The sequence below is a fragment of the Podarcis liolepis genome (assembly GCF_965112155.1).
Source record: "Podarcis liolepis genome assembly, chromosome: 12".
NCBI lineage: Eukaryota > Metazoa > Chordata > Lepidosauria > Squamata > Lacertidae > Podarcis > Podarcis liolepis.
In genome coordinates this window covers 52,812,667-52,840,148 of record NC_139563.1, presented here as the reverse complement: position 1 = coordinate 52,840,148, position 27,482 = coordinate 52,812,667, and the positions used below count along the sequence as shown (strand labels likewise).

The window sequence follows — 27,482 nt, the reverse complement described above, 5'->3', positions numbered from 1 at the left end:
GGGAGACTCGGGGTTTTTTGGGGGGCGGGGCCTATCCGCGTGACGATGACGCAGCCGGGCGTGAGGAGACCATAGAGACTCGGAACTTTTGCGCGGAGGCCGGAAGTGAGTTGGGAGTACGGGCTCGGCGCTGAAGCCGCTGAGTTAGGGCCGAGGAAGTGAGGAGCCGACCGGCGGGGGCGGCGAAGATGGCGTCGTTCGTTACCGTGCAGCTGAAGAAGGCCTCGGAGGTGGACTTGGCCAAGCCGCTGTGCAAGTTCATCCAGCAGACGTACCCCGGCGGGGAGTCTCAGGCCGAGCACGTCCGCGCCGCCGAGGAGCTCCACAAGCTGCGCAAGAGCGCGCTCGGGCGCGCGCTCGACAAGCACGAGAGCTCGCTCGAGACCCTCCTGAGGTGAGCGAGCGGGGGAGGGGGAGGGGAGCAGGCGCGCGCGCGTTGGCGGCGGCCGTTGGCGTCCGTTGGCGGGGGAGGAGGGGGGGGAGAGAACAGGTGAGGTGACGGCGAGAGTGACGCTGCGCTCCGGCCGCGCCCTCAACCGGCGAGCCGGAGCCGTTGGGCCTCTGCTCCAGGCGGGGAAGCCGCGGACTCGCAAACGTCCCGAGCGCTTCTTTTTTCTCAGACACGGTACAAAAAAAAAAAAAAAAGTTGCTGCCGCCGGTTCAAAGTTAACAAGATAACCTCTCGGCGCAGGGCTTGCACTCCTCCCCACCCGCCGTCTGGGAATGTGCTTTTAAACGAATTTAAACCGATACTCTTCCTCGTACTTTACCTTCCGCCCTCTTACACAACCCAGAGAGGGAGGCGCCTTCTCCTTCCTTCTCTTCGCCTTCGGTTTATTATCATTCATCATCATCGTACAACTCCGGAGATCTTGCTCCTTTAAAGTAGTTTTTATTCCGGAGTGGCTGCTCCGAAATAAGCGCCGCTTCGTCTCTGTGCTTGTCATCGATAACATCCCCCCAACCCGCCTCCATGCTCTATTCTTGCTTTGCCGCTTCTCAGAGCCTTCCTCTTCCCAAAGTGCGTCGTTTCGGACCGAGGGCAAACGTCCCAACAGGGCGATCTGATGCAGGTTTCCTTGGAAATGAATCGCTGTGTCCATTAGGAGCTTATCCTCCAGCAAATGTGTTCAGAAAATGGAGCCCAAGGCTTTCCATAACGGGCGGGGCGGGGGCAAGAATATTTCTTTTCTCATGGACTCCGGTGCCCTTTCTGTTGGGCTGGATTATATAGGGATCTGTTAACTTTTCGGCAGGGAACAAAGCGATTACAGGTGGGAAATGTGTTGGGAGAAGATGGGGAAGCATTGAAGGTGAGAGGAATGCTGTCGGTGGTAAAGCAAAGGAACTTCCGGGTGTCGTACAGAAGTTTATACTGCGGGAGAAATTGATCTGGAAGGCCCTGCACAAAGCAGCAGATTTAGGTGTGTCCCTACTGCCCAGACTTTGACATAGGGTAACACAGCCTGGCATATGAAACTCTGGACTGCTGTTAGCAATGACCTGTTTTGTAAATGCTACAGTAAAGCCATATTTTCCCATCTCCTGCTGCTTGGCATTCTGAACTTGAATGCTGCGCAGTATGAGTGAAATAGTGCAGATTAATTATGCTCCATTTTGCAAACAGGGCGGCAACCGAAGAGAAGTCCTTTTAAACTTTTTGGATAGTCACTTCATTCTCTAGGTAGGAGAACCTGTTTTTCTGCTTTATGATTTTTTATAAATGGGCCAAGAACTCCAGCTGTCCCAATTCCCATAAGATAATTTTAAAAGAATATTATCAGAATGAAAGAGTTTATAAATGATAATGCCATTAAAAATTGGGGTGGATTGACTTACATAAAGTTTAGCAATATTCTCCCCATTCCTCCCCCCTGGCCATCCCTAAATAGCCATGAGGGGGGTCGGGAGAACCCCCAGAAAAGCACCTGGAGGGAGTAGAAGGGGAATTGTTCCACTAGGTAAGCAGAAATGCTTGTGATCTCCTTAGTGCCATGTTGAATTCCTCCCTTAGACTTTAGCTACCTAGTGGTTTCTGGTATGGTGTTGAATAATCCCAGAATTTTGGTTTTTGGTGATTTCAACATTTACCCTGAGATCACCCTGGGTAGACAATCTTTAGATATCATCTGTGTTATGATGTTCATCAGCAACCCAATACATGAAACAGGACCTGATTCCCCCCCCCCCCCAGGCGAGCATCAGGTTCATAGTTGACTGTATGCGGTAACGGTTACCCTATTGCCATAGTCTGACCTGGGAAGATTTGGGCTGATGGGAACCCCTATTATGAGAACAGGAAACTGGTATTGACTGGATGGAAGTAGCTAATGCCTTGCTGCAGGAATTGGTGCTACCAACTACATTGAACATGCTTGGATTCAGAAGATGAACTTCATTGTAAACATCCCCCGCTTCTTGAGGAAAGTGGCTGCAACTTCAAGGGTGCTTGTAGGAAGCTTGTTATTTCACTACATTTCAAACTGGCCTAATGCCTGGTTTTAGCACCAAAACTGCTTTAGTCATTCTTGATTGACCTGCCTTGGGGGAGAGACAGAAGGAGTACTGTCAGCCATGAGGGAGCTGGAGACTCAATGTTTCCGTGGTTTGGCTTCAGCATACTGGGCCAAATACAAAGAGTGGCAGTGAGGAGGTGTGTTTGCTTACTTGCCCTATGGCCATTTTGTCCTATGCTCTTCTGATTTGTGTATGAAGCCATCAGGAGTAGGCACCTGGAGATTTGCAGCAAAGTGCCACCAATAATTGAGCAACATTCAGCTGTGTTTCTTGCATAATCTGCATTTGGTGAATGCACTGTGCCTTTTTTTAGTGCATGGATGTAGTAATGGCTTTAATTGAAGCCAATAAGCTGAAAATGAATCCTGACAAGTCAGAAGTTCTGTGGCGTGGTATTACTCAAATACGGGAAATGGGAAGATACTCTATTCTTAATGGGGTGCACTCCCTCTAAAGGGCCAGGTATGTAGATTAGACTCTCTGACTCACTTTCTGTGCACTCTTGTCACTTGAGGCCCAAGTAGTCTTCATTATATGGATTGTCTTTCTCCACCTCCAGCTGGTTCACCATCACCAGCTGTTGCTAGACAGGGGTTGCCTGGCTATGTCTCTGTCACCTGATGCCTAAATGATAGCAATGAGGTCTCTAGGGGAAGCGCCACCACAGGAAACAAAAAATCCACCCACAGTACTGTAGGTGGTGGTGTCACCCAGAGATAAGCCTCAGTGGGTGGGTTGATACAGTTAGCCATTACAACAAATATCTGGGTCCTAAGCTGTTTTGGGCTTCAGATGTCATGTTTAGCATTTTGACTTTAATTAGGAGCCGGTGGAGTTGTTTCGATACAGGCAAGCTGTGATCTGTTCGGATGATCCCTGTTAGTGATGTTGCCACACTGTTCTGAACTAGCTGCAGTTTCCAAGCAGTCCTGAAAGACAGCTGCACATAAAATGCATTTCAGTGGCCCAGCCTGAAAGTTTTCAAGGTGTGAATAACTGGCTAGGCACATACAAACTTGTTTTCCAGAAGTAACTCTGGAAAATGCTCTTTTTCTGTTATTAATTGGGAAAAGAAACTGCCTAGGTAAAAAACAAAGCAAAGGTTTTCCTGTTTTAAAATAAACAAAAAAGTGAGCACATGATTTTTTTTAAAAAAAGTACTGCTTTATTTCAAATGCTTGGTTTGAAACTAATGCTGCTGTAAAATAAAGATTCATAAAAAGAAGAGCATACTTCATAGTCCACAACCTGTTGCTCATTCACTCAAGTAATTTAGTGACTGATTTGAAAGTGTTTTTAGTGGTTATATTAAAAGCATTTTTACCTAAATAAGGATCAATATATTGATATAACGTTGCTAAAATTGCAGTCTGTAAACGTCTGCAGAATGCAAAATAGTTATCTCTGAAGTGCTCACATCTAACTTAGATCATGTATGATCTAGTTGAAATTCCTGCATTGTTGTTTTCTTGGTGTGTTGATAGTCACTTTATGACTTTTTATAAAGCAAACATCACTCTTATTCTTATGCATATTTACTTATTTATTTCAGATACTATGATCAGCTGTGTTCCATAGAGCCAAAATTTCCATTTTCTGAGAATCAGGTAATGCATTATGTCTCATTAAACATTGTTTTGATAGGCATTGAAATGCCCCAAGAGCGGCATGAAACTGAGTGGATGGCAGTTTCTGTTCATGTGTATGAGACTGAAGTCTTATCCGTGAAGAACAATAGCAACCATTTTATAGCTGTTGTATACGTGGAAAGAGGGACCGATGCTTTGAAGCAAAGTGGCTTCACAAGCGATTTGCATGTGTATAATTAAATGACTCCCATTAAAATTAACGACAGTTCAAATAACTTTACTGTGTTCAACATGCTTATAGTTATTAATTTGGAGAGGAGGCTGCAAGTCCAGATGTGCTTTTGCTTGATAGAAGAGATTGAGAAAGGTTGCTGTGAATGTGTTCAGAGCCCCCATTTTCATCAGACCATTGCTGTTTTCCTGACAATTTGTTCTGCATTTTGCTTAATAATGTAATTCTTACTTTGAGCTTTAAAACTTTTGTCTGCATTTGGCATGTATATTTCTGCTTAGATTTTCTTGGAACGCTTGCATCAATTACCCTCCCCCCCCAAAAACCCTGGTACCCTCCATTTGTTGTTGGACTACAGTTCTCATCATCCCTGACCATTTTGGCTTTGCTGGATGGGGTTGAGGAGCCTTGGAGTCCAGTAACATATGTAGGGCAAGAGGATGGGGAAGACTGATCCATATCTTTCTTAAAACTGGAAATTAACTTTCTGTTCTCATACTTACAGATCTGTGTAACCTTTACCTGGAAAGATGCTTTTGACAAAGGGTCGCTCTTTGGAGGATCTGTCAAACTTGGTAAGCTTCTCCTATGAAAATGAAATCTGAGTTAAATTGTATAGTATTGAGATACAGAAAAATAAGTGAAATTTGTACAGCCTTTCAGTTCCATGTTTTCAGTCATCATTTTAAAAGATCAATATTTGAAAGAAACCATCTATTTATATTTATCAGGTAGCTGAGTGCAAGCAGGGAATTCCTAAAAATGTAATTCTATGCACAGAATGCAGGCATATGTTCTCTATATCAAGGTTGAGTTCGGTGTTTTTTTTTTTTAAAAAAAGTGCATTAAGGCATTTTAAAAGTAATTAGAATATTTATACTTGCAAAATGTATACTTTCCGTGCACATTTTCTTTCAGCTTTGGCAAGTTTGGGCTATGAGAAGACTTGTGTGCTGTTCAATTGTGGAGCATTGGCTAGCCAGATAGCAGCAGAACAGAATCTTGACAGTGATGAAGGATTGAAAGCTGCTGCTAAACATTATCAGGTATTTCTTTTTCTCTCGAACATATGTTTGAAATTGCTATTAGTTGTCTTGAAATTTGGCCATGTATGATTGATTCTATGTTCAAAAAGCTACACCTTGATTGTGGGACAATGACCTTTCATTGTTGGACAAGGTGGTGAGAAACATACAATGGGTTTATTCACTTTGAAACACAGAAAACCTGGATTTAAGTTGTAGCTTTGCCATATATAAATTGGCTGCCCTAGGGCATCATGCTACATTTCAAATTTATTCTGGTTCAGATAGGGAACCAGTAGTCTGACTTAAAAGGGAGCAAATCCTATGAAAAGCATAGTTGGAATTGCATGTGTTCACTTTTCTTTGGAATATGAAGGCTGCTGGGTAGCAAAGCCTACCTCACCCTATTCTGCTTTTGCAAACTGAGGAAGCATATGAAACAGCTAGCTGTATCATGGCAACTGTCTACACCATCTGTCTGGTGCCCTTCAGTTTTTTTTGTTATTATAACTCCTGTCAGCCCCAGCCAGCATGATGAGTGGTCAGGAATGATGGGAGTTGTAGTCCAAAACATCTGGAGGGCACCAGGTTGGGGAAGGCTAGTCTACATACTTCAAAAGGTCTGAGCTGCTGAGGGAAGTACATAGGCGTTAACTCTGAGATCATTGAAGGAATTTGGAAAGACATCAGTTGACACCCTCACTGTTTGCACAGATGGGAGTACTGTCAGTTTTTTTCAGATGTCCTGAAAAGAAACAACAGACAACATTCTTGGATATCGACACAGACATCACAATGATTTAAATAATTATACTTTTATAGATTTCCCTTTCATAGCAATTTAAAACAGGCCGCAATATAGTTTTCTAATACAAAGGAGGTATATTTTACGGACTTAGAAAAAAATGTGACTTTTGAGCTCTTAGTGTTTAAGCAGCATTGCCTCTCTGTCTTGCTGCAACCCCAGAATTGTTGGTGTTAGCATCACTCGGTCTAGCTCAAAAATCTGAGTTCTACTAAATACAAAACCAGCAGAAGCCTAAACATGCAATATGTTTGTTCATCATGATATCAAACATGTGTCTTTAATAGAATATCATTTTCTCTCAAGTTTGCTAGTGGTGCCTTCCAGCACATTAAAGATACTGTCCTCTCGTCATTAAGTCGAGAACCTACAGTGGACATCTCCCCAGATACAGTTGGAACACTAAGCCTAATCATGCTGGCTCAGGCTCAAGAAGTCTTTTTTCTAAAAGCTACCAGAGGTATGTAATGGTCTACTTGTAATTTTTACATTTCAGTTTTTTGTTTTGCTAGGAACTACAACAATTAGCATTGCTCCTAATTTCAATGAAAAGCTTTTCAGTGTGGTCAGCTGAGCAGTCCCAACTGGAGAAGACCTTCCCCAGAGTTTGGAGAGGATGTCCCCTTCGGGCTCTGGGGAGGGTCTCATTGCAAGCCTGCAAGTGGCGCTTTATTGAGGCTCTTCAGGTTTCTTCTCCCCAATTCCAGATTTCTGGGGATACATGTAAATTGAACACATGTACCGGTAAATAGGGGTTGCCTGTATATTCCACTGTGTCCTCTAACATGCACATTCTGCAACCTTATCTGCCACCACAGCTAAGGAGCAGCTAGTGAACCACTGTCTTTTATTAATTTACCTTTAGTAATGTAGAAAATTGATTGGGCCACTTTCATATTTTGCTCTATTTATATATGCATTTATATCCCATCTTAAAAAAAAATATTACAATGCAGCAAACAAAATAGTATGAGCAATAAAATCTATTAGTAATATGCTGCTGGTTACAAACAAGTACAGCAACTGTTTGCTCTGGAGCTGGTCTGTTTTTTATTATTTCTGAAAGCTTAATAAGATTATTGTGGGCTAGTAGATTGCCAGAGTATTGACATTTGATTTATAAGTTTGAGTAGAAAATGTGGGGAGCAGTAGTTGTGGGGGGAAGCATGGATCATCATATGCCTTTTAGAAGTGCATCAACCATTTGGATTACTTGCAAAGCAGATTTGAAGATGCTGTAATATAACTTTCACACAACAGCCTAATACTCGGATTTAAAAATTGTGGTTCAAAACAAGACATGATTAGAGCTTGCAAACCCTGGTAAGGCTCTTCTACCAAGTTTACGTTGTAGATGTGGAATATAATGTCTGATAACTGGACTTCCTTTTGGAAATCTATTACTTGATTTAGACATTTCTTAGAAATATTATATTCTATTAATTCAAAGAGATTTGAATGAAATTCTTTAAAAGGCAGTAAGTTCCTAAAGCTAAACAATGTGGCTGCTTTAGTGTACATAAAATATTCAGAACTGTTAACACAGATCACACATTTCCACTGGATTTTAATATGGTCTTACTCTTGTAAGTTGTACATGCAAAAAGTACTGTCTTGCTACTGCTTTGCAAACTGTCATATGTTTTAATGGCATCTATATTTTGTTTTAGATAAAATGAAAGATGCCATCATTGCTAAACTTGCAAATCAAGCTGCTGACTATTACGGTGACGCTTTCAAACAGTGTCAGTACAAGGATACATTACCCAAGGTTAGTAACTTCCTAGTGAAGGCAGCTTATGAAGAAAGGAAAATTTAGGAATCGTAACTAAATTTTGAAGCCAAAATGAATACTTGCTAATTGTTATAGATTTAGGAAAGCACATCGATTCATTCCAACTTGTTGCTTCAACATTATGTCCTTCAGTTAGACAATCTGGTTTATTTATTTAAATTTATATACTGCTTGATTGTAAAAAAAAAAAATGTAAAAAATTGTTTTACAAAATTTTTACTTGGGATGTTTCTCTGACTCTCCCCCTCTGCCTGGGAATGTGGTTTCAATTCTTTACTAAAAAATTAATTCAAACTAACATACTTCGTAATGGAATTTGTGCTTCGGTCTTTACTGTACCATTCTCTTTCACAACCAAAAAATTGATCTTGAGATAGGCTTGGTGGCAGTATGTGTGTGCTGTTGCTTGATTTCATTTTTTTTAAAATAAAATATTAAAGTTTTACAAATTTTATCAGACACAACAATACAAACCAACAAGAAACCAAAAGAAAAACAAATATAATTTCAAAACCTTGTTTTCTTAAAACTTACTTCACCGACCTCCTCATACCTCCCCTTTCTGCATTCCCATTTCAAATATTATCTTCAGCAAATCCTTACCCTTAATTTTATCCAATTGTCAACCTTTCTTCTCTTTTAACTTAATCTTTACAGCTGTACTCCACTTAATTTCTAAAACCACATCATTCTAGCACTCATTAATTTTGCAGTGTTTCTTAAGATAATTCTTGAATTTCTTCCAATCTTCTTCCGCCGTCTCTTTTCCCTGGTCTCGGATTCTGCCAGTCATTTCTGCCAATCCCATATAGTCTATCACCTTCATCTGCCATTCTTCCAAGGTGGGTAGATCTTGTGTCTTAGAATACTTTGCGATGAGTATTCTTGCTGCTGTTGTAGCATACATAAAGAATGTTCTGTCTTTCTTTGGCACCAATTGGCCGACAATGCCCAGGAGAAAGGCCTCTGGCTTCTTAAGGAAGGTATATTTAAATACCTTTTTCATTTCATTATATATCATTTCCCAGAAAGCCTTAATCTTTGGGCATGTCCACCAAAGGTGAAAAAAAGTACCTTCAGTTTCTTTACATTTCCAACATTTATTATCAGGCAAGTGGTAAATTTTTGCAAGCTTGACTGGGGTCATGTACCACCTATAAATCATTTTCATAATATTTTCCTTTAAGGCATTACATGCCGTAAATTTCATACCGGTGGTCCACAACTGTTCCCAGTCAGCAAACATGATGTTATGACCAATATCTTGTGCCCACTTTATCATAGCTGATTTCACTGTTTCATCTTGTGTATTCCATTTCAACAGCAGGTTATACATTTTTGACAAGTTCTTAGTATTGGGTTCCAACAGTTCTGTTTCTAATTTTGATTTTTCCATCTGGAAGCCAATTTTCCTGTCCAACTTGTAAACCTCCATTATTTGATAATAATGGAGCCAATCTCGCTCTTTGTCTTTTAATTTCTCAAAACTCTGCAATTTCAGTTTATCTCCCTCTTGTTCCAAAATTTCCCAATATTTCGGCCATTTGGCCTCCATATTGAGTTTTTTCGCAGCCTTTGCTTCCATTGGCGACAACCACCTTGGGGTTTTATTTTCCAACAAATCTTTATATTTGATCCAGACATTATATAAGGCTTTCCTGACAATATGATTTTTAAAAGCTTTATGAGCTGTAACCTTGTCGTACCATAAATATGCATGCCACCCAAAAATATTGTTAAAACCTTCCAAATCCAAAATGTCTGTGTTCTCAACCAGCAGAAAGCTTCTGATTCATAGTAGAGTTTAAAGTCTGGCAGGGCAAATCCCCCTCTTTCTTTTGCATCAGTTAAAATCTTAAATTTTATTCTGGGTTTCTTGCCCTGCCAGACAAATTTCGAAATATCTTTCTTTCACAACCAAAAAACTGATCTTGAGATAGGCTTGGTGGCAGTATGTGTGTGCTGTTGCTTGATTTCATGGCTTTCAGAAACAGGTAATAAAAGCAAAAATGTTATTTCAAACTTCCTCCTTTTCAAGATGTACGTTAGCTGTACTTGTGTCTCAGTTATTTGGATGCAGTCTCAACTCTAGAGATGGTGTAAGGGCCTGTGTAAGTTAGTAATATGGTGCTTTTGTTAGGAGACATTGCTGCTGGCTTGGCTATTACTACTTAAATTTTCAGAGGGGCTATGTTTTCAGGATCAACAGCCCTCCTTTTCCTTGATACAGTTGCTGCTTGAGTTCATGTGTCAACACTTTTTAAATTAATTTAGTAAAAGGGCTGGGTGTTGCTTTTCCACTAGATTTGCCCCTTTGCTTCATGCTCAGCACAGCTACTGAGAGTGAGCTAGGAAAGGCAGGAGGAGCTGATAACAGGATGGACCTTGGAATATGTGCACTGGTATGCAGTTCAGTAATTATGACTCATTCATTTTTTGCCAGCTTACACCTTGTTTACATGTGCAACACATATAGCTTATTCTGTGTCAAACCTTAAACCTGGTTGCAGGTGGAGATCATTTTTAAAGACTGTGTATGTTTCATAGGAAGGCAACAGGTTTTTAAAACATTACTGCATTCTACTACCACATTTTGTTGTGTGTGTAGACCAGACATAAAGCTTTTTGTAGGCCAGACATAAAGCTTTCTTTGGAAGAATGTTTTAAAGTTTCAATTCCTGTTGCACAAGCACCATCAGTGAGGCTGCAAATAGAGGATGGTACAGTGGTGCCTCGCAAGACAAAAAGAATCCGTTCTGTGATTCTCTGCGTCTAGCGGTTTTTTCGTCTTGCAAAGCAAGCCCATTGACGGATTAAAGGATTAGCGCTTTTAGCGGCTTATCTGCTGATCAGATCAGCTGATAAGCGGATTAGCGGCTTAGAAAAAGGGGGGGGGGAAACCAGCAGGAACTCGCAAGACATTGTCGTCTTGCGAAGCAAGCCCATAGGAGATTCGTTTTGCGAAGCACCTCCAAAACAGAAAACTCTTTCGTCTAGTGAGTTTTCCGTCTTGCGAGGCATTCGTCTTGCGGGGCACCACTGTATAACCTCTTACATAATCATTGACAGGGAAGTAATTAGAAGCTGCTTCAACAATTGGATCCATTTTGCTATGTTAGTCAAGTTTACACATACTGTCTCTTCCGCATCGTCATATCCAGCAACTTCAAGATGAATTCTTCCCATGTGAATTGGCAGATCACAGGGATTCTCAAGAACAACACAGTCACAGTAGTTCCTCCTTGAAGAATTATGCTCAGTGGATCTCTACCTCTTTCTGTGCAGTTATGTATTTAATATTCAGTAAGAACTTAAGCCTGCCAATGGCCCATTTAGTCCAGCATCCTGTTCTCCCAGTGGCCAGGCAGATTGTGGGGAGCCTGAAAGCAGCACTCTCCTCATGTGTGATTCCTAGTAACTGCATTCAGAGACCTCAGACCATGGAGGTAGAACATAGACATTGTGGCTAGTAGCCATCAATAGTTTTATCCTCCATGAATTTGTCTAATCCTGTTTTTGAAGCCACTCAAGTTGGTGGCTGTCATAACCTCTTGTGGGAGCAAATTCTGGAGTTCTCCATGCAGTATGTGAAGAAATTCTTTCTTTTGTCTGTCCCGAATTTTCCAACATTATTTCAACGTTACTTCAAGTTCTAGTGTTATGAGCGATGGATAAAACTATTTCTCTATTCACTCTTGCCACACCTTGTATAATTTTATACACCTCTTTCACATCTCATTTTGCCTTTTCTCTAAGCTAAAAAGCTCCAAATAAGAAAAAGCAGTTGCCATGCAGAGAAATAAAGCTGTACATAGATGCATATGTGGACTGACCCACATAACTCTGAACCTTGTAACTGGCAAAAAATGGCTCTACATTGCTCCTTTGTGCGATCTTATACTGGCTTCTGTTCATATAGTTGGAACTATATGGAATAGCTGGTTGGCATCCCAGCTGTACTTCCTCATTCTTATTTGAGTTGTTAATCTTTGTTAAATAAGATTAGTAAGCTTGGGTTCAGCTAGCTGAACTCCTAAGCAAATTTAAAATGTGCCCAATTTATATTTATTTTTATACAAAGCTGTGCTCATACTTCCACCAAACTTCATCCATGTAATGTTACATGGGTGGGTGTCCATGGCTTCTCATGTCTTAACCTTTCTAAACCATTAATTGGGTGACTCTAATGTCCTGTTCTTCTTCCTCTTTCCTCCTGCATCCCATGTTGTCTGTGATGGTTTATGTGGTTGGACTTTCCCCTGGTCAGTATTTTTATTTCCAGGAGGTGTTTCCTGTTCTGGCAGCAAAACACTGCATCATGCAGGCCAATGCAGAATACCACCAGTCTATCCTGGCAAAGCAACAAAAGAAATTTGGCGAAGAAATCGCAAGATTGCAAGTGAGTAATGTCATTTCCTTTTTAGAATGCTGTAATTGGTTCTGGCTCTAGAAAGATTTAAGTATTGGGGGGGGGGGCTCCTGAAGACTTTTAAAAATCATCTCGCATCTGATTTCAACCTCAATTAGGAGGCTGAAGTACAAGCCTGCAACAGTGTTAACTAATGTACAGTGGTACCTCGGGTTACATACACTTCAGTTACATATGCTTCAGGTTACAGACTCCGCTAACCCAGAAACAGTACCTCAGGTTAAGAACTTTGCTTCAGGATGAGAACAGAAATCGTGCTCCAGCGGCGCGGCAGCAGCAGGAGGTGCCATTAGCTAAAGTGGTGCTTTAGGTTAAGAACAGTTTCAGGTTAAGAACGGACCTCCGGAACGAATTAAGTACTTAACCCGAGGTACCACTGTATTCCATTTTGACAGTAAAAAATTAACTGGATGATAATTCTGTAGGATGAAACAGAGTTTCTCAAACTGTGTTCTGCAGAAGCAATCCAAGGGATTGTAAAAAAAAGTTGTGAGATTCATTGAGCTGCAGCTACACATATTAAATGTACCACTTGAGCAACTGTCCTGGAAATCATTTCCCCTTGCCATGCTTTCCAGGGGTCGAATCAGTAGTGGTAGGCTGAGCAGCATTGCTTGCCTGGCTTTCCAATGTTAATATGCTACTGCCAGTTACCAAAGGCCAGCTGCTTCCAACCTCCCATTCTCAGTAACCAGCAGCAACTTGTGGTGTTGCGAAGCCAGGTAAGCAATGCTGCTCTGCCCATGACAACCCACGACTGTGTTAATGGTGCCATTCAAGCACGCACCACGAGAATCCTTTCCCCTCCCGTTAGCACTTTCTATTGAACTGCAGTCTGATCGCAAGAATGAAATATGCTGCTTCTTTAACATAGTAAAAACTGTCTCAGATAAGAGCCAAAGACTTTAAGGTTGACAAAGCAAAAACATCTCCCTTCCACAGCAAAAATAAAGATTTTAAGATGGAAGTGGCTTTCATTACGCCTAATGGCTACCACAGTGACATTGAAACAAGGATAATAACAATAAGAGTTATTGTTGTTATTTTATTTATTCAATTTAGATACTGCCCTTGATGAAAAGATCCCAGGGTGGTGTACAATGTTAAGAACTCATTTTATGGAGCGTAGTAATGAAAACAATATCACAAAGCATAATAGTAAAATAATCATCATAACTATCTCCCCTGCACCACACCTTTAACATGCCATAGATTATTTAATGGCCAAAGGCCTTTGTAAAAAAGGAATGGTTTTGCCTGGTGCCTAAAGCCATGCAATAACGGCAGGAGGTGAGCCTCTGGGGGGAGCATTCTACAAATGGGAGCCACTACAGAAAAGGTCTGTTCTTGCATTGTCACCCTCCGAACCTCTCAGGGAAGGGGGACATAGGGGAGGGCCTTGGATGACAAGAGCAGAGTCTGGGTCGGTTCGTACAGGGAGAGGTATTGAGGTTCTGAGCTTTGTAAGGCTTTATAGGTCAACACCAGCACTTTGAATTGGGCCCAGAAACTAATTGGCAGCCAGAAGGCCGGATTGGCGTTATATGCTTAATGTGAATAAGTGTGTGTGTGTGTGTGTATATATACAGACACATTTCTGTTTATAGTACCAAGCTTTTTGTCTTTTCATATTTCCTCTTCCTCCTGTTCTAGGAAAAGGTGGATTCTGCTGGGGGGTTTTTTTTTGCAGCAAATATATTGCCACTAAAAAGGGACCTGAGCACTATAAGAGTAACGTGTTCTGGACATACTATGGTTTATTCATTTTTATTGGGTTTATTTTTTATTGCTGGGTGTTTGTTAGGGACTTTGACCTAGCTTGAAAAAGAAGTGTATCTTTTGGGAAACAGTTTAGATATTTAACTCTACTGGCATTCAAAGTTTCAATCCCATATTCACTTACATGAGAGTAAATCCCATGGAATGCAACAGAGCTTACTGAGTAAGCATGTAAAGTATTGCACTGTAAAAGAGGATATCTGAACGTTATGTTAGAAAGCACTGGAGTAGAAACTAAAGATTTGGTTCTGTAAATTCCTGGCAAACACCTGGCAAACTCTTTCAGATATGTATATTACCTTTATAGTCATGATTGTTTCTGTATTAGATATTGCAGTTGTATGTAGAAACCAAGTGTTAACATTAACTTTATTTTTAATTTAGCATGCTGCCGATCTAGTAAAAACAGTGGCATCTCGCTATGATGAATATATAAATGTAAAAGACTTGTCTGATAAAATCAGCCGCGCACTTACAGCTGCTAAGAAGGACAATGACTTCATCTATCATGACAGGATACCTGATCTTAAAGATTTAGAGCCTATTGGAAAAGCCAGTCTTGTGAAAGCCACTCCAGTTGTTGTCCCCTTGAGTCAGAAATTTACTGGTAAGCAGGCTTTTTATTGCAGTCTACCATTTAACATACATTACAGCCAACAGTACCTTTCTAATTTTTGGACTTACGTTTTTGGACTTACCACCTTTTCACTAAATGTTCAAGGGGGTGTATTTTATTGCTATTGTGAGATGTATTGGTAATCTTTCCATTTTGAAGATGGACAAACTGCTTCCGAAAGAGTTTAGTTTGCCTATCACTGAGCAGTTGCTTATTTATTCATCTGCGCCCTACCTTTTTCCCTGATGGGACTCAAGGTAACTTACACATAAAAATGCAAACTGCTAAAAACAGAAAAAAATAATTAAAACAATTAAGCATTGTTAGAAGTAAAACTATATACATATATTAAATCTATTAAATCCATGCAGATAATTTAAGTTAAAACATTACGGCAACAGCCCTTTCATTAAAAGTCCGTTTGCAAAAGCCTGTTAGAAGAAAAATGTTTTGAGGTGTTCTTGTTGATACTTTGCCTGTGTTAAAATTTTGGTTGAAAGACTTCCTTTCCAGAAGGCAATGGAGAGCATGTGCTGGTGGTTTGATCTTTCCAGATAAGTACCCTGGGGAGGTAGAGCTATAAGCATTGGGGTTTTTTGGTCATCGTAGTAATACTAATCATTTTATAGATTTGTTTGAGAAGATGGTTCCCCTGGCAGTGCAACAAGCTCTCACTCTCTACAACCAAAGAAAGGCAGACTTGGTTAACAGATCAATAGCCCAGATGAGGGAGGCCACCAATCTGGCAAATGGGTGAGTTGATGATTCTGGTGTCTGACTTGGTAAAACATTGCGTTCGTTTGGCATGCCAAAGAGATACTGTTGAATAAAACAGGAGTTCAGTATTATTAAAGGTACGTTTTCATGTCATTTAATTTTATATGTTGCCAAAATTGTGTTTGGCATTAGAAGAGGACAATGACACTCATAAAAGAAGTCTTCATTAGCAGTTACACCATCAAGTATTTTGTGTGTGGCATAAAGCACACTGGACAATTTGACTTTTACTTCAACGATACTTGGTACAGGCAGCCCTCCCGCCCATTTATGCATGTTCAACCTGGAAGTGACCCGGAAATGTAATAAAGACTTCACTGAAACATCCCTAAAAGGGCGAGGTGGGCATTTGCAGGCTTTTTCAATGGGTTTCCATTATATGCAATTTCACCTACGCGAGTGGTGCTTTGGAATGTAACCTCTGTCAATTGGGGGCTGCCTGTAATTTTACTTTTTGCTACAGCAAACAGAATGGTACAAGAGAAGACAGTATATTCTTATACATTGTTAAACAGGAATGTTAACTCCCAACAAGCTGTCAGTCAAGTGTCTTTAAAAGCTGGTGTCAAATTGTCCTTCCCAGAGTGCTGGCTTCCCTCAATCTCCCCGCTGCCATAGAAGATGTTTCTGGGGATAGTGTTCCTCAGTCCATTTTGCAGAAGTCTAAGTCTGTGATTGAACAGGGAGGCGTCCAAACTATTGATCAGTTGATGAAAGATCTTCCGGAACTGTTACAGAGAAATAGAGAGATTCTGGATGAGGTAAGCCTACAATAATACCAATAGTCTACACTGTTAGCACTTTAACTTACATTTTACCATATTGTGGTAGTAGCAAAACCTGAGCTGATAAATTCTCACACTTTCTTTGTTTATTTACAAGAAAATAAATCACCATATGTTTTAAAAATAGATTCCATTTGATTGGATTCCAAGATTTCAGTGTATGTATATGCATATTTCCTTTCCCAATAAAGGGACGTGGGTGGCGCTGTGGTCTAAACCACAGAGCCTAGGGCTTGCAGATCAGAAGGTCGGTTGTTCGAATCCCCGTGAGGGGGTGAGCTCCCGTTGCTCGGTCCCTGCTCCTGCCAACCTAGCATTCAAAAGTACGTCAAAGTGCAAGTAGATAAATCGGTACTGCTCCGCCAGGAAGGTAAACGGCGTTTCCGTGCGCTGCTCTGGTTCGCCAGAAGCGGTTTAGTCATGCTAGCCACATGACCAGGAAGCTGTCTGCTGACAAACGCCGGATCCCTCAGCCAATAAAGCGAGATGAGCGCCGCAACCCCAGAGTTGTCTGCGACTGCACTTAACTGTCAGAGGTCCCTTTACCTTTATATGCATATTATGTGTGTGTGTAAAAATATGCATTGGGTGTTCATAAGAAATAGGTTTTCAAAGCAACACTGGATTTGTTTCATTCTAAAGACATTGGATGATACCCAGTTCTGGCAGTCTGTTTGCACAACAACTGTTCTACTAACTAGGAACCTCATTTTAGCACAGAATGACAGCCGGATCCAGTGGATGTTGTCCGCTTGTGAAAGATAGTGCACAGCGACTAACACAACTGCTGCTATCATAATTCTTGGTAACGGTTATGCCTGTGCACTATTGTTTGCTCAACAAATGCTGCACCTTTCAAAACCTCTTGCACAAACACTGTTGAATTTTGCCCACTTGGTTAAATTCAGACTAAGTTGAAATTGGATGCCAGTCAAATAATTGGGAAAAGTTAATTATGATACAGGTGAAGCCTATGTTCAGCACACTTTGCATGGATTCAGCCTTTTTTATGGTTTGAAGTTATTTAATTAAAATATTTTAAAACGATTTTAGTCCCTAAGGATATTGGATGAAGAAGAAACAACAGATAATGAGCTAAAGAATAAGTTCAAGGAGCGTTGGCAAAGAACACCATCAAATGACCTTTATAAGCCTTTAAGAGCAGGTAATATTTGTTCTTCATAACCTGGTACTGAGTTGCTGAAATATATTGGCATGAAGCTGAATTCTGTGTTGAGATTTATCCCAAAAGGGATTGGAGTGATAAGGAGAGACATCAGAGGAAGCAGAGTAAGAGCACCATTTATTGGACTCTGCACAACAGGTGGCCTCTTCTAAGTTCCTCTCTGGTCTGGTTACCTAGGTTTAGCACACCAGTGGCAAAAAGTAGTTGTACTACGTATCAGTTCAGTATAATTCAGAATAGTAAGATTTTCAAATAATAGGATGAAATGCATCATATTTGCTTACTCTTTGGGGAAAGGTGCAGAATGGAGATAGGAGAGCAACTTAATTCTATACTTCAGAATTCATTATGCTGAAGAACCTTAACTTGATTCATTACGGACCCCTTCAACTATTTTTAAGTTTTACTCATTGTCTCACATTGTCTGCAGCATGTGTGCTTTAATTATTGAGACTGATTTTATTTTATTTTTTGCTGCTTTTATTTCTTGAATTTTCTTGTAGCATAATTTTATTTCTTGAATTTTCTTGTAGCATAATACATTGCAGGTGTTACAACAGAAAAAGCATTAAGGGTAGACCCAGACAATCTGCAGATTTGAGTGGTTCATGGGGGTGGGGATGAGTTTGAAAATCATACCTGTTTTTATAAATTGTGCACTGAACTATTTTTACTTTAGTGTTTTACTGTTTTGGAACCAGCCATGGGATCATGTGATGCAGTGTGGACTAAAAACTATCTTTATAAGTGGGTTTCAATCAATGGAATTGTTTACATTCACACAAGCACCAATTTACTAGATTATTTGTAACGCAGACTCAGTATATTACTAAGTTTTAAAACTAGTAATTGTACAGTATTTTGTGTATTGGTAAAAGAGGCACGCTTGAGCATCAAATGAACCTTTGTAAAATTTTTATTTTTTATTTGTAGAGGGAGCCAATTACAGCAATATCTTGGATAAAGCTGTGCAAGCTGACAAACAGGTTAAGGAACGTTATCAATCGCATCGTGATACAATTTCACTGTTATGTAAACCAGAACCAGAACTGAATGCAGCAATTCCGTCAGCAAATCCAGCAAAAACTATGCAGGGAAGCGAGGTAAGAGATTTAGAAATTGCATATATAGTTTCTTAACAATTCAGTTCTTGATTGATAATGTTCTGCCTTAACAGCTGTTTGGGAGACTACTTAAAACAGGCTTCTTCAACCTCGGTCCTCCAGATGTTTTGAGACTACAATTCCCAGAATCCCTGACCATTGGCCCTGCTAGCTAGGGATCATGGGAGTTGTAGGCCAAAAACAACTGGAGGGCCGAGGTTGAGGAAGACGGACTTAAGACTTAGGGTGAAGGGTTGTAAAAATCTCCCTTAGATATTACAGGAGCACTGTTAAGTGCTGCCTTCATGGGTGCATCTGACAATGCTGCTGTAATGATCGGAAGCTTCTCACAGGCTAGTCAGGGCCAGTTGCTCAAGTACTTAGCATCTGAACATTGTTTCTGATCCTGAATGAGCATTGGAAAAGATTAGTTTGCTTGGCCTCAGTCATACTGTGTTGCATCTTTAGACATTAAAATTAGGTGAACCATTGGAAAAACACTGCTAAAGATAATGCAACACAACCGTCTAAGAATTACTTGTACGGTGGTACCTCAGGTTAAGTACTTAATTCGTTCTGGAGGTCTGTTCTTAACCTGAAACTATTCTTAACCTGAAGCACCACTTTAGCTAATGGGGCCTGCTGCGCCGCTGCTGCACGATTTCTGTTCTCATCCTGAAGCAGTGTTCTTCACCCAAGGTAATATTTCTGGGTTAGCGGAGTCTGTAACCTGAAGCGTATGTAACCTGAGGTACCACTGTAGAATAATTCTACCTGGTTAAAGCAGTGGGAGAGATGTGACAATAAAGTCCACTTTATCAGCTTTGATGAGAGACCAACTGGTTCTTGCATTTGCTTGTTTTCCTCTTCCCGCCCCACCATTTCTTCCATGTGCTCTGTGTTTTTGTTTTTTACTTTGTAAGCCTGCAAGCAGGGACTGTTAACATTCAAGACTTAGTAAATTTTGTACATGAGAGGATGATGTTAATTTTAAAGTCTCCCAACGCAGCACAGAAACTTAATAATCTATTAGGAAGAACTTCATTTGAAAGGCAAAATTAATGAGACACAGGAGATTGCGGTTTTTTGTGTTGTGCTTTTTACATAAAAAATTTCTGCAAGGCCTTCCCAGATTACCTGAGTGTCATGGCATGGAATGGAATGGAGAATGGCCTATCCTGTTTGCCGTCCCCACCCAATCTATCTGATATAAATTTATAGGTTCTTGTAAGCAGCTCATCATCATGATCCATTTTGTAATTAAAAGCAAAAATCAGAAAACCTCACGGCCAGATCTTCCATATGCCATTTCATTTTGCCCCAGATTGGTCAAGTCTGTTCTGTGATGCAACAAACTTGTCACTGAGTTGGCCTCTGTAAGGCCCAGCCTTGCTAAGCTAATTTTTTAAACGTACAGTCTTGATGATGCCGTAGTGGGAGAAAATAAGTAATTTCAAAAACTACTGCTAGTTCTGACTCTTCTCTTTCTGGTGCATAGTGGAAAATAAGACTTAACAAGTGCCTCAAAGCACCAACAGTTAATTGCACTTTGCTTTCTAGGTGGTGAATGTCCTAAAATCCTTGCTAGCTAATCTGGAAGAAGTGAAAAAGCAGAGAGAGCAATTAGAGAATGATCTGAAGGCAATAAACTTTGACATGACAACAAAATTCCTAACAGCCCTTGCACAGGATGGTACGTTAAATGAAGAAGCCATTTCTGTCACTGAGCTGGATCGCATTTATGGTAGTCTCACCCACAAAGTACAGGAGACCCTGAAAAAACAGGAGGAGCTGCTCAACAACATTCAGGTAGTCTTATTTTCTTTGTGATACATTTTAAGGGCCAGTTTGGCACAGTTGGTACCTGGGGGGCAGGGTGCTGGTGGTCATTGATTTCAGTGTGCTTGTATCAATTCAGACTTGCAGCCACAAATATTTTCTTCTAGTAGATAAATGTATTTATCTTAGTAGAGATATATGCTTATGGAATAGTATGAACTTTGTGAAACCCTCTTAAAATGCTTTCTTTTTTCTCATGGTAGAATTCACATCAGGAATTTTCTAAGATGAAGCAATCAAATAATGAATCCAATTTAAGAGAAGAAGTTCTAAAGAATTTAGCTGTTGCTAATGACAATTTTGTGGAACTTGTAGCCAACCTGAGAGAAGGCACAAAGGTATCGTAAGGTCCATCACCACAAAAAGCATACCTCAGGTTTTCTTTTCTTTTCCCTGGTCTGATTGATTAGTGAGTTTCAACAGGTGCAATGTAAAGCATTGCAAAAGCTCACTTGAATAAATGTATATACTATATTCTAGAGAGAACGCAGGTCTTGAATTATAAAAGTTGAAAATGGGGTGACATTTCATGTACTTAATGCTACTTTGATGGGATGGGATGAAATGCCACAAATTTCGGAGCAAGGATTTATTACCTATAATGACAATAAGCAATAAAACTGAAAGGGGGAAATTCTAAATGAAATACAAACAAAAAATTGGAAGTTTGGGAAATGGCATCCCTTTGAGTTATACAGAACCATTAAAGATGAGTTCTTAATATGCTCCTCTCATTGCAGCCTTGAGTCTCCTTTGAAGTTAACACCTGTAGCACCTCTTTTTAGCAGAGAAATGGGAGGATGGAGAACAAGAGAGAAAAACTAAAAAAGAGAACGGAAGGCCCTGGCAGCCTGTTTATGTTGGGGGTGTATTGTTTTTTGTTTTAAACATTCATTTAATGTTTATTCATTTATTGCACCATTTATTCATTTATTGCACCTTTCATCCCACCTTTCTCACCGAGGAACTGGAGAGATGGCTTGCATAGTTTTCATTTAATCTCCACAACAACAACCCTGTAGGGTAGGTTAGCCCAGTGAGCTTCATGGCTGAGTGGAGATTTGAAGCCTGGTCTCCCAGGTACTAGTGGAGGTGTATTGTAATCCAAACTAGTGGGGGTGTATTGTAATCAAAACTTCTAGAATTGCAAATGGCACAAGGGAGGCAACAGAGGAAAGAGGTTGGGCTAACAGGAACAGTATATAATTTGTTGCAGTGATACTTAGGCTTAGCGCAGTAGATAAGTTATACATTCCCTTTGTATACAAGGTACATTATGTGTCCAGTTGTTGATGTTGAGTGGACAGTGAGATTTTTAAGCTCTTAAAACCAGAGCCTTTGTTCCATCTGAAACACATGCATCTTATTTAGGGCTCTTTGAACCAGAATGTAATGTAGTACGAGGTGAAGAAATGTCAAATCATGGTCATGAGAATTGTCAGCTGACATACAGTGGTGCCTCGCAAGACGAAAAGAATCCGTTCTGTGATTCTCTTCATCTAGTGGTTTTTTCGTCTTGCGAAGCAAACCCATTGACAGATTAGCGGATTAGCGCTATTAGCTGCTTTTAGCGGCTTATCTGCTGATCGGATCAGCTGATAAGCGGCTTAGCGGCTTAGAAAAAGAAGGGGAAAAGGAAAAAAACCCCGCAGGAACTCGCAAGACATTGTCATCTTGCAAAGCAAGCCCATAGGAAATTCCTCTAGCGAAGCACCTCCAAAACGGAAAACTCTTTCGTCTAGCGAGTTTTCCGTCTTGCGAGGCATTCGTCTTGCGGGGCACCACTGTATATGGTCTTCACACTGTCCCTTAAGCACCTGCAGATGGTTTGCATATAATTCCTTGCTATGCAGTTCCACATTTGCTTTTCCTAATGGCGAAGCTGGAAATAGCAGTGGACTAAAATGTTTCCTTGTCATCAGTTTTCTCACTTCTTGGAAATAAGACTTATGTCAATATCCAGTGCTTTGTTTTTAAAATGCTTCTTGCTGGTGAGTAGTCACTGTTTTCTTCCTTCCTAGTTTTACAATGAATTGACTGAAATCCTTCTGAAGTTCCAAAACAAATGCACTGACATTGTGTTTGCACGCAAAACGGAGAGAGATGAACTTCTGAAGTAAGCTTGCTCCACGTTCAAATATTAGATGATATTTCATCTTAATGGTTTTCTTAACTACCTTTGAGGGAAGAGTTCCTTCCAGTCAGGGGGACTTGAGATCAGAGGTGACTCTTCAAATGATAAATATCCATTTATTGTAAATGCTTGGTAGTAATCTCTGAGAAAATTACAGGAAATGCTTAAGTCATACTGCAGTAACTTATTTATGTGTGTCAAGACGTTGGCCAATTAGTAAGGGCTAAATATGTATATATTATGCATAGAGCCAGCTATATTCCTCTATTCTGGTGGTGCCCCAACTTAAAAATTGCCCATGGTCTTGGCAGATCACTTAATGTTTTTTTCTGCCTTTTGTAGTTTATGTCATGTGTTTAATGTTATGTGGTTTTTAATAGGATTGCTACTTCTGTTTTTAAAGCCCTGTGTTTTATTGTATTTCATAGAATTCAAAACGTAATACAATGTAAGAAAGAACAGGAGTTGTTAAAATGAAATTAATACAGACATTTATTGTGATGGGTGCGTCAGTTCCCATCTTCAGCCGCAAATCCAGACATGCTGTGGCTCACCAGAATGAAGCTCACAGACCACAGTTTGGGGATCCCTGCTCTATTTCTTACAAACATGTCTCTGGCATTCTGCAGTTTTTGAACTTTTTTGTCTACATACTTTAGGCAGCAAATTTCACGTGTGTGGATCCAGAGAAGTACATAGAGTTTTTCTTACATTCTAGAGCTGCTGTGGTCCCTTTACAGCCTATTTCAGCTGTTCTTCAGGGTCATGGACGAACACATCCCTTGCATGAGCAAATTGGGCACTTTTGACAAGCTATAGTGTCTGAAGTTTGGAGCATGGTTTTCTTTGCAATAGAAACAACATTTTTGCTTCTTTCAAATGCCATTTGATCCGAAAAGGCCGTATTTAATTCTGCTAAGCTTTGGTGAGATTAAGCTCAACCTAATTGCAGAGGTAATTTGACCAGTTTTATAATAGCTTGGTAGCTTTCTCTGCAAAGACTCTGTGTAGGTGTGTATCGAATATTAATTCTATGTTAGGTGGGGATATATTGCAGCAATCTATTATGTTTCAAATCTTATGAAAACCATTTTCCTTTTAAGAGATTTGCAGCAAAGTATTGCTAGAGAACCCAGTGCGCCTTCTTTTCCTTCTGTGCCTGCATACCAAACTGGGGGAAACAAACCTCCAGCGTCATCAACTCCAACTCCAGCTCCCAGAACCAGCATGGTAAGTAAAGGAGCCATAAAAAAATTTTCTAGTGTTATTTGCCCTCATAGCTGTTTCTTGAATGAGAAACCACCTGTTCCGTGGTGGTTGCTATTGCAGGTGGGCAGCATTTCTGTTTGCTTATTTCAATATATACGATACCACTTACCATTACAAATCTTGAAGCGGTTTATCAAGATAGAAAGGATTTCAAAAAAATAAAAAATACATGAACACAGTTTCAATAAAAACAGTGCCCCAGTTATCCACAATACTATAAGGTGGCTGGATTAATGTTACAGTGGTGCCTCGCAAGACGAAAAGAATCCGTTCTGTGATTCTCTTCGTCTAGCGGTTTTTTTGTCTTGCGAAGCAAGCCCATTGACGGATTAGCGCTATTAGCGGCTTTTAGCGGCTTATCTGCTGATCGGATCAGCTGATAAGCGGCTTAGCGGCTTAGAAAAAGGGGGGAAAGGGGGAAAAAACCAGCAGGAACTCACAAGACATTGTCGTCTTGCGAAGCAAGCCCATAGGAAATTCGTTTTGCAAAGCACCTCCAAAACGGAAAACTCTTTCGTCTAGCGAGTTTTCCGTCTTGCAAGGCATTTGTCTTGCGGGGCACCACTGTACTAGTCAGGGAAAACCCAAGCCAGCAAATAAGTTTTTCGTAAAGCATTTCAGTGGTGGAGCATTTCAGAATGTAGGTGCCACTGTGAAGAAGGCCTGCTTTTGTGTTGCCCCCAGGTTCTGACACCATCAGCAAGGTCTGTAAAGATCTAGTCGACCTGCTGTGGTTACATAGTACCCTCTTTGTCTGGCCCTTGGACCTCTTGCTAGACCGCTCCCCTTCGTCCCAGGCCACACCTGTCAGTGACCCAGCTTCACGTCCCCAGTATTTATGGCTGACTGGAATTACTACTGTTATTATCAATAATTGAATTTATACACCGCCCTACACCCAGAGGTCTCAGGGCGGTTCACAGAATAAAATCAAAATATAAAACCACAAAATACATAATCAAAATAAAAACAACAACCCAATAATCGCCCACCCCCCAAAAACCACATTTTAAAAGGGCATAGGATCCTCACAACATTTAAAGTAAGACAGTTAACAAACCTGGACAGGAGCCACTCATTGGAAAGACTGTGATCTCAGAAATATCTGTGGCAATATTTATTTGCAATCTAATTGGCCGGGTGTGGAATGTGTCCTTAACCTCTGTTAGAGGATGGAGAGAACGGGTGGGTGTATAAGGGATTATTGGAACTAGCACAAAGGTAACATTTATATTAACTGGTAAAGGTAATATTTGTATCCGCACTGGCAGGTGGCCCCCAGAAGGTTATATGGCCCTTGGGATTAAAATATAGGGAATAGGTAACATGGCCCTGGGCTGTTCAGAGCTTAGACTTGAAGCCTTGTTTCTTGACTTATGTTTCCTATTGTTTTTCAGAGCCTATTCTGCTTAGCGCCACACACAGATGATAGCATTGTAGTTTATGTCTATGCAGCTCACACCTAACTCCACTTTTCTTATTTAGGCCAGTAAACCACAGCCCCCAGCACGCCCTCCCCCGCCGGTGATTTCTTCGGCAAATGCACTCACTACTCCTGTACAAGCAGCCATTGGGACAGCACCTTCACCGGCTGGCTCTACGGCTAGCACAGCACCTTCACAGGCTCAGGGGCCGCCTTATCCGACATATCCAGGATACCCTGGGTAAGTTTGCAAAGAAAAAAGAAAGAGCTTAAGCACCACTTGAGAGATTAGATTGCTCTTAATTCTTCGGCAACAGTCTTCTTCTTTGACGATCACTCACTCATAGCCAAGTAAAGATTGTCTTCCAAAAACAAGGTCTTAACAGTGAGTCCGTAAGTGACTGTGGAGGCCAATTCTGGATCCACACGTCCTTCTACAGTGGGGACATAGGTTTCCGGGCAGGAGCTGATCACAGTGAGGGTTTGCCAAGCATGCCTTCCTCTTAGCACGTTTCTCCCTTTTGTCCTGAGTTCGAGTGTCTTCAAAGCCCATGACATCTTTGGTAAAGGCTGTTCTCCAGTTGGAGCACTCGCAGGCCAGTGTTTCCTAGTTGTCGGTGTTTATCCTCCATTTTTTTTAGATTTGCCTTGAGAGAGCCTTTAAACCTCTTTTGATGACCACCAGCATTATGCTTTCCATTTTTAAGTTTGGAATAGAGTAGTTGCTTTGGAAGACGTTAATCAGGCATCCAAACAAGATGACCAGTCCAACGAAGCTGATGTTGAAGAATCATTGCTTTGACGCTGGTGATCTTTGCTTCTTCCTGTACACTGGCATTAGTTTGCCTGTCTTCCCAAGTGATGTGTAACAATTTTTCGGAGACACTGTTGATGGAATCTTTCAGGGAGTTGGAGATGGCGTTTACAAGCGGTCCATGTTTCACAAGCAAATAGTAGCACCAAGTTAAAGCTCTTGCTAGTGGAAGTTATTGTGGCAGGAGGATGTCAGAATTGGACCTCCCCTAGAGTATTAAGACCCTATTAAGGATTCCAAAATTCTGGAAAGCTGTTTTTTTAGCAGAAGGTTTGATGGGCTATGGAGAGGGAGATCCTACAGAAGGCCAACTCTGTGCTCTGTGGTATTGTAACTGTACATCTTGCCACTTTTTGTTTTTACAGATACTGCCAGATGCCTATGCCAATGGGCTACAATCCTTACATGTATGGCCAGTTCAATCTGCCATACAATCCTGCGGCTATGTACCAAAATCCTGGACAAGCACCGTATCCAGGACCACAGCAGCATGGATATCCTTACCCACAACACCCTCCACAACAGCCTGGATATCCTTATCCACAGCAATAACATATCTGCAAAGAAGCACTGCTTGTTATAACTAAGAGAAACTTGCAATAAGCATACTAAATCTTTAGTTCCAGTTAGTGTACCTCGCTGTATTGAAAACGCTCCGTAACTTTTCTCTGGTTAGATTCTCAAACATTCTGTGCTCCCGATTGGATTCTGACTGTATTAAACCTCTTAAAGGATCAGCAGGCTGCATCTGTAGTACGTGAACAGAATTAGATTACAGCAAACGGTGTGAACTACACTTAAACCAAAATTCTTTATTAAAAAAAAAAGTAATTTCCTATAAATAGTATTTGGGGTAATTGAGATGAAAAGCAAAAGGAATTGCACTGGGTGAGATTTAGTCCACAAGACTAAATGCGGTTTCCTTCTATATTTTGCTGGTTTGTATTTTGGGTATCGGTTTAGCTCACAATCAAGACATTGTAAATCTTAAGTATAACATAATATTGCATAGAGATGGTTTAGAAATGTTTAACAGTAGATATTTCTTACTACCCTATAACTGGTGTTATGTTTCTGAAGTTTGGGTGCACTTTTTGGCATTGGTTTTTGAAGCCGAGGTTTCTGCTAAACACTCAAGGATGGAGATTGGTTGTATTTAAGTTCCTGTAATATACAAATGATTCCATAGATCAATATTATGTTACCCCAGAATGAGCAAGAAAAATAAATCTGCATATTTTTATTGAATCTTTCAGAAGACGCTTTCAAGTTGTAAGATGTTCATCAGTGATGATTTGCAAAAAAATGTTGCTAAATTGCTATTCATGACTGGCTGAGAAGTAAAACACTTGACATTTATTTTGA

The 27,482-nt window shown here is 40.6% G+C and overlaps 1 protein-coding gene across 2 annotated transcripts; it reads left to right on the top strand.

Annotated features, from left to right (window-relative positions):
• Nucleotides 1-27,482, top strand: PDCD6IP (programmed cell death 6 interacting protein). Of its 2 annotated transcripts, none has more exons than XM_083467969.1 (18): nt 1-394; nt 4,070-4,124; nt 4,844-4,913; nt 5,257-5,384; nt 6,475-6,628; nt 7,839-7,939; nt 12,246-12,362; nt 14,556-14,778; nt 15,417-15,540; nt 16,148-16,325; nt 17,403-17,514; nt 18,469-18,638; nt 20,199-20,447; nt 20,681-20,815; nt 22,499-22,593; nt 23,715-23,841; nt 25,366-25,544; nt 26,483-27,482. In XM_083467969.1, exons 1-18 carry the CDS (start codon nt 189-191, stop codon nt 26,667-26,669), a joined length of 2,610 nt encoding a protein of 869 aa, XP_083324095.1. In that variant the 5' UTR covers nt 1-188; the 3' UTR covers nt 26,670-27,482. The 2 variants fall into 2 exon arrangements, with proteins under 2 accessions (XP_083324095.1, XP_083324094.1); XM_083467968.1 differs by having other exon boundaries at nt 28-394; nt 12,231-12,362.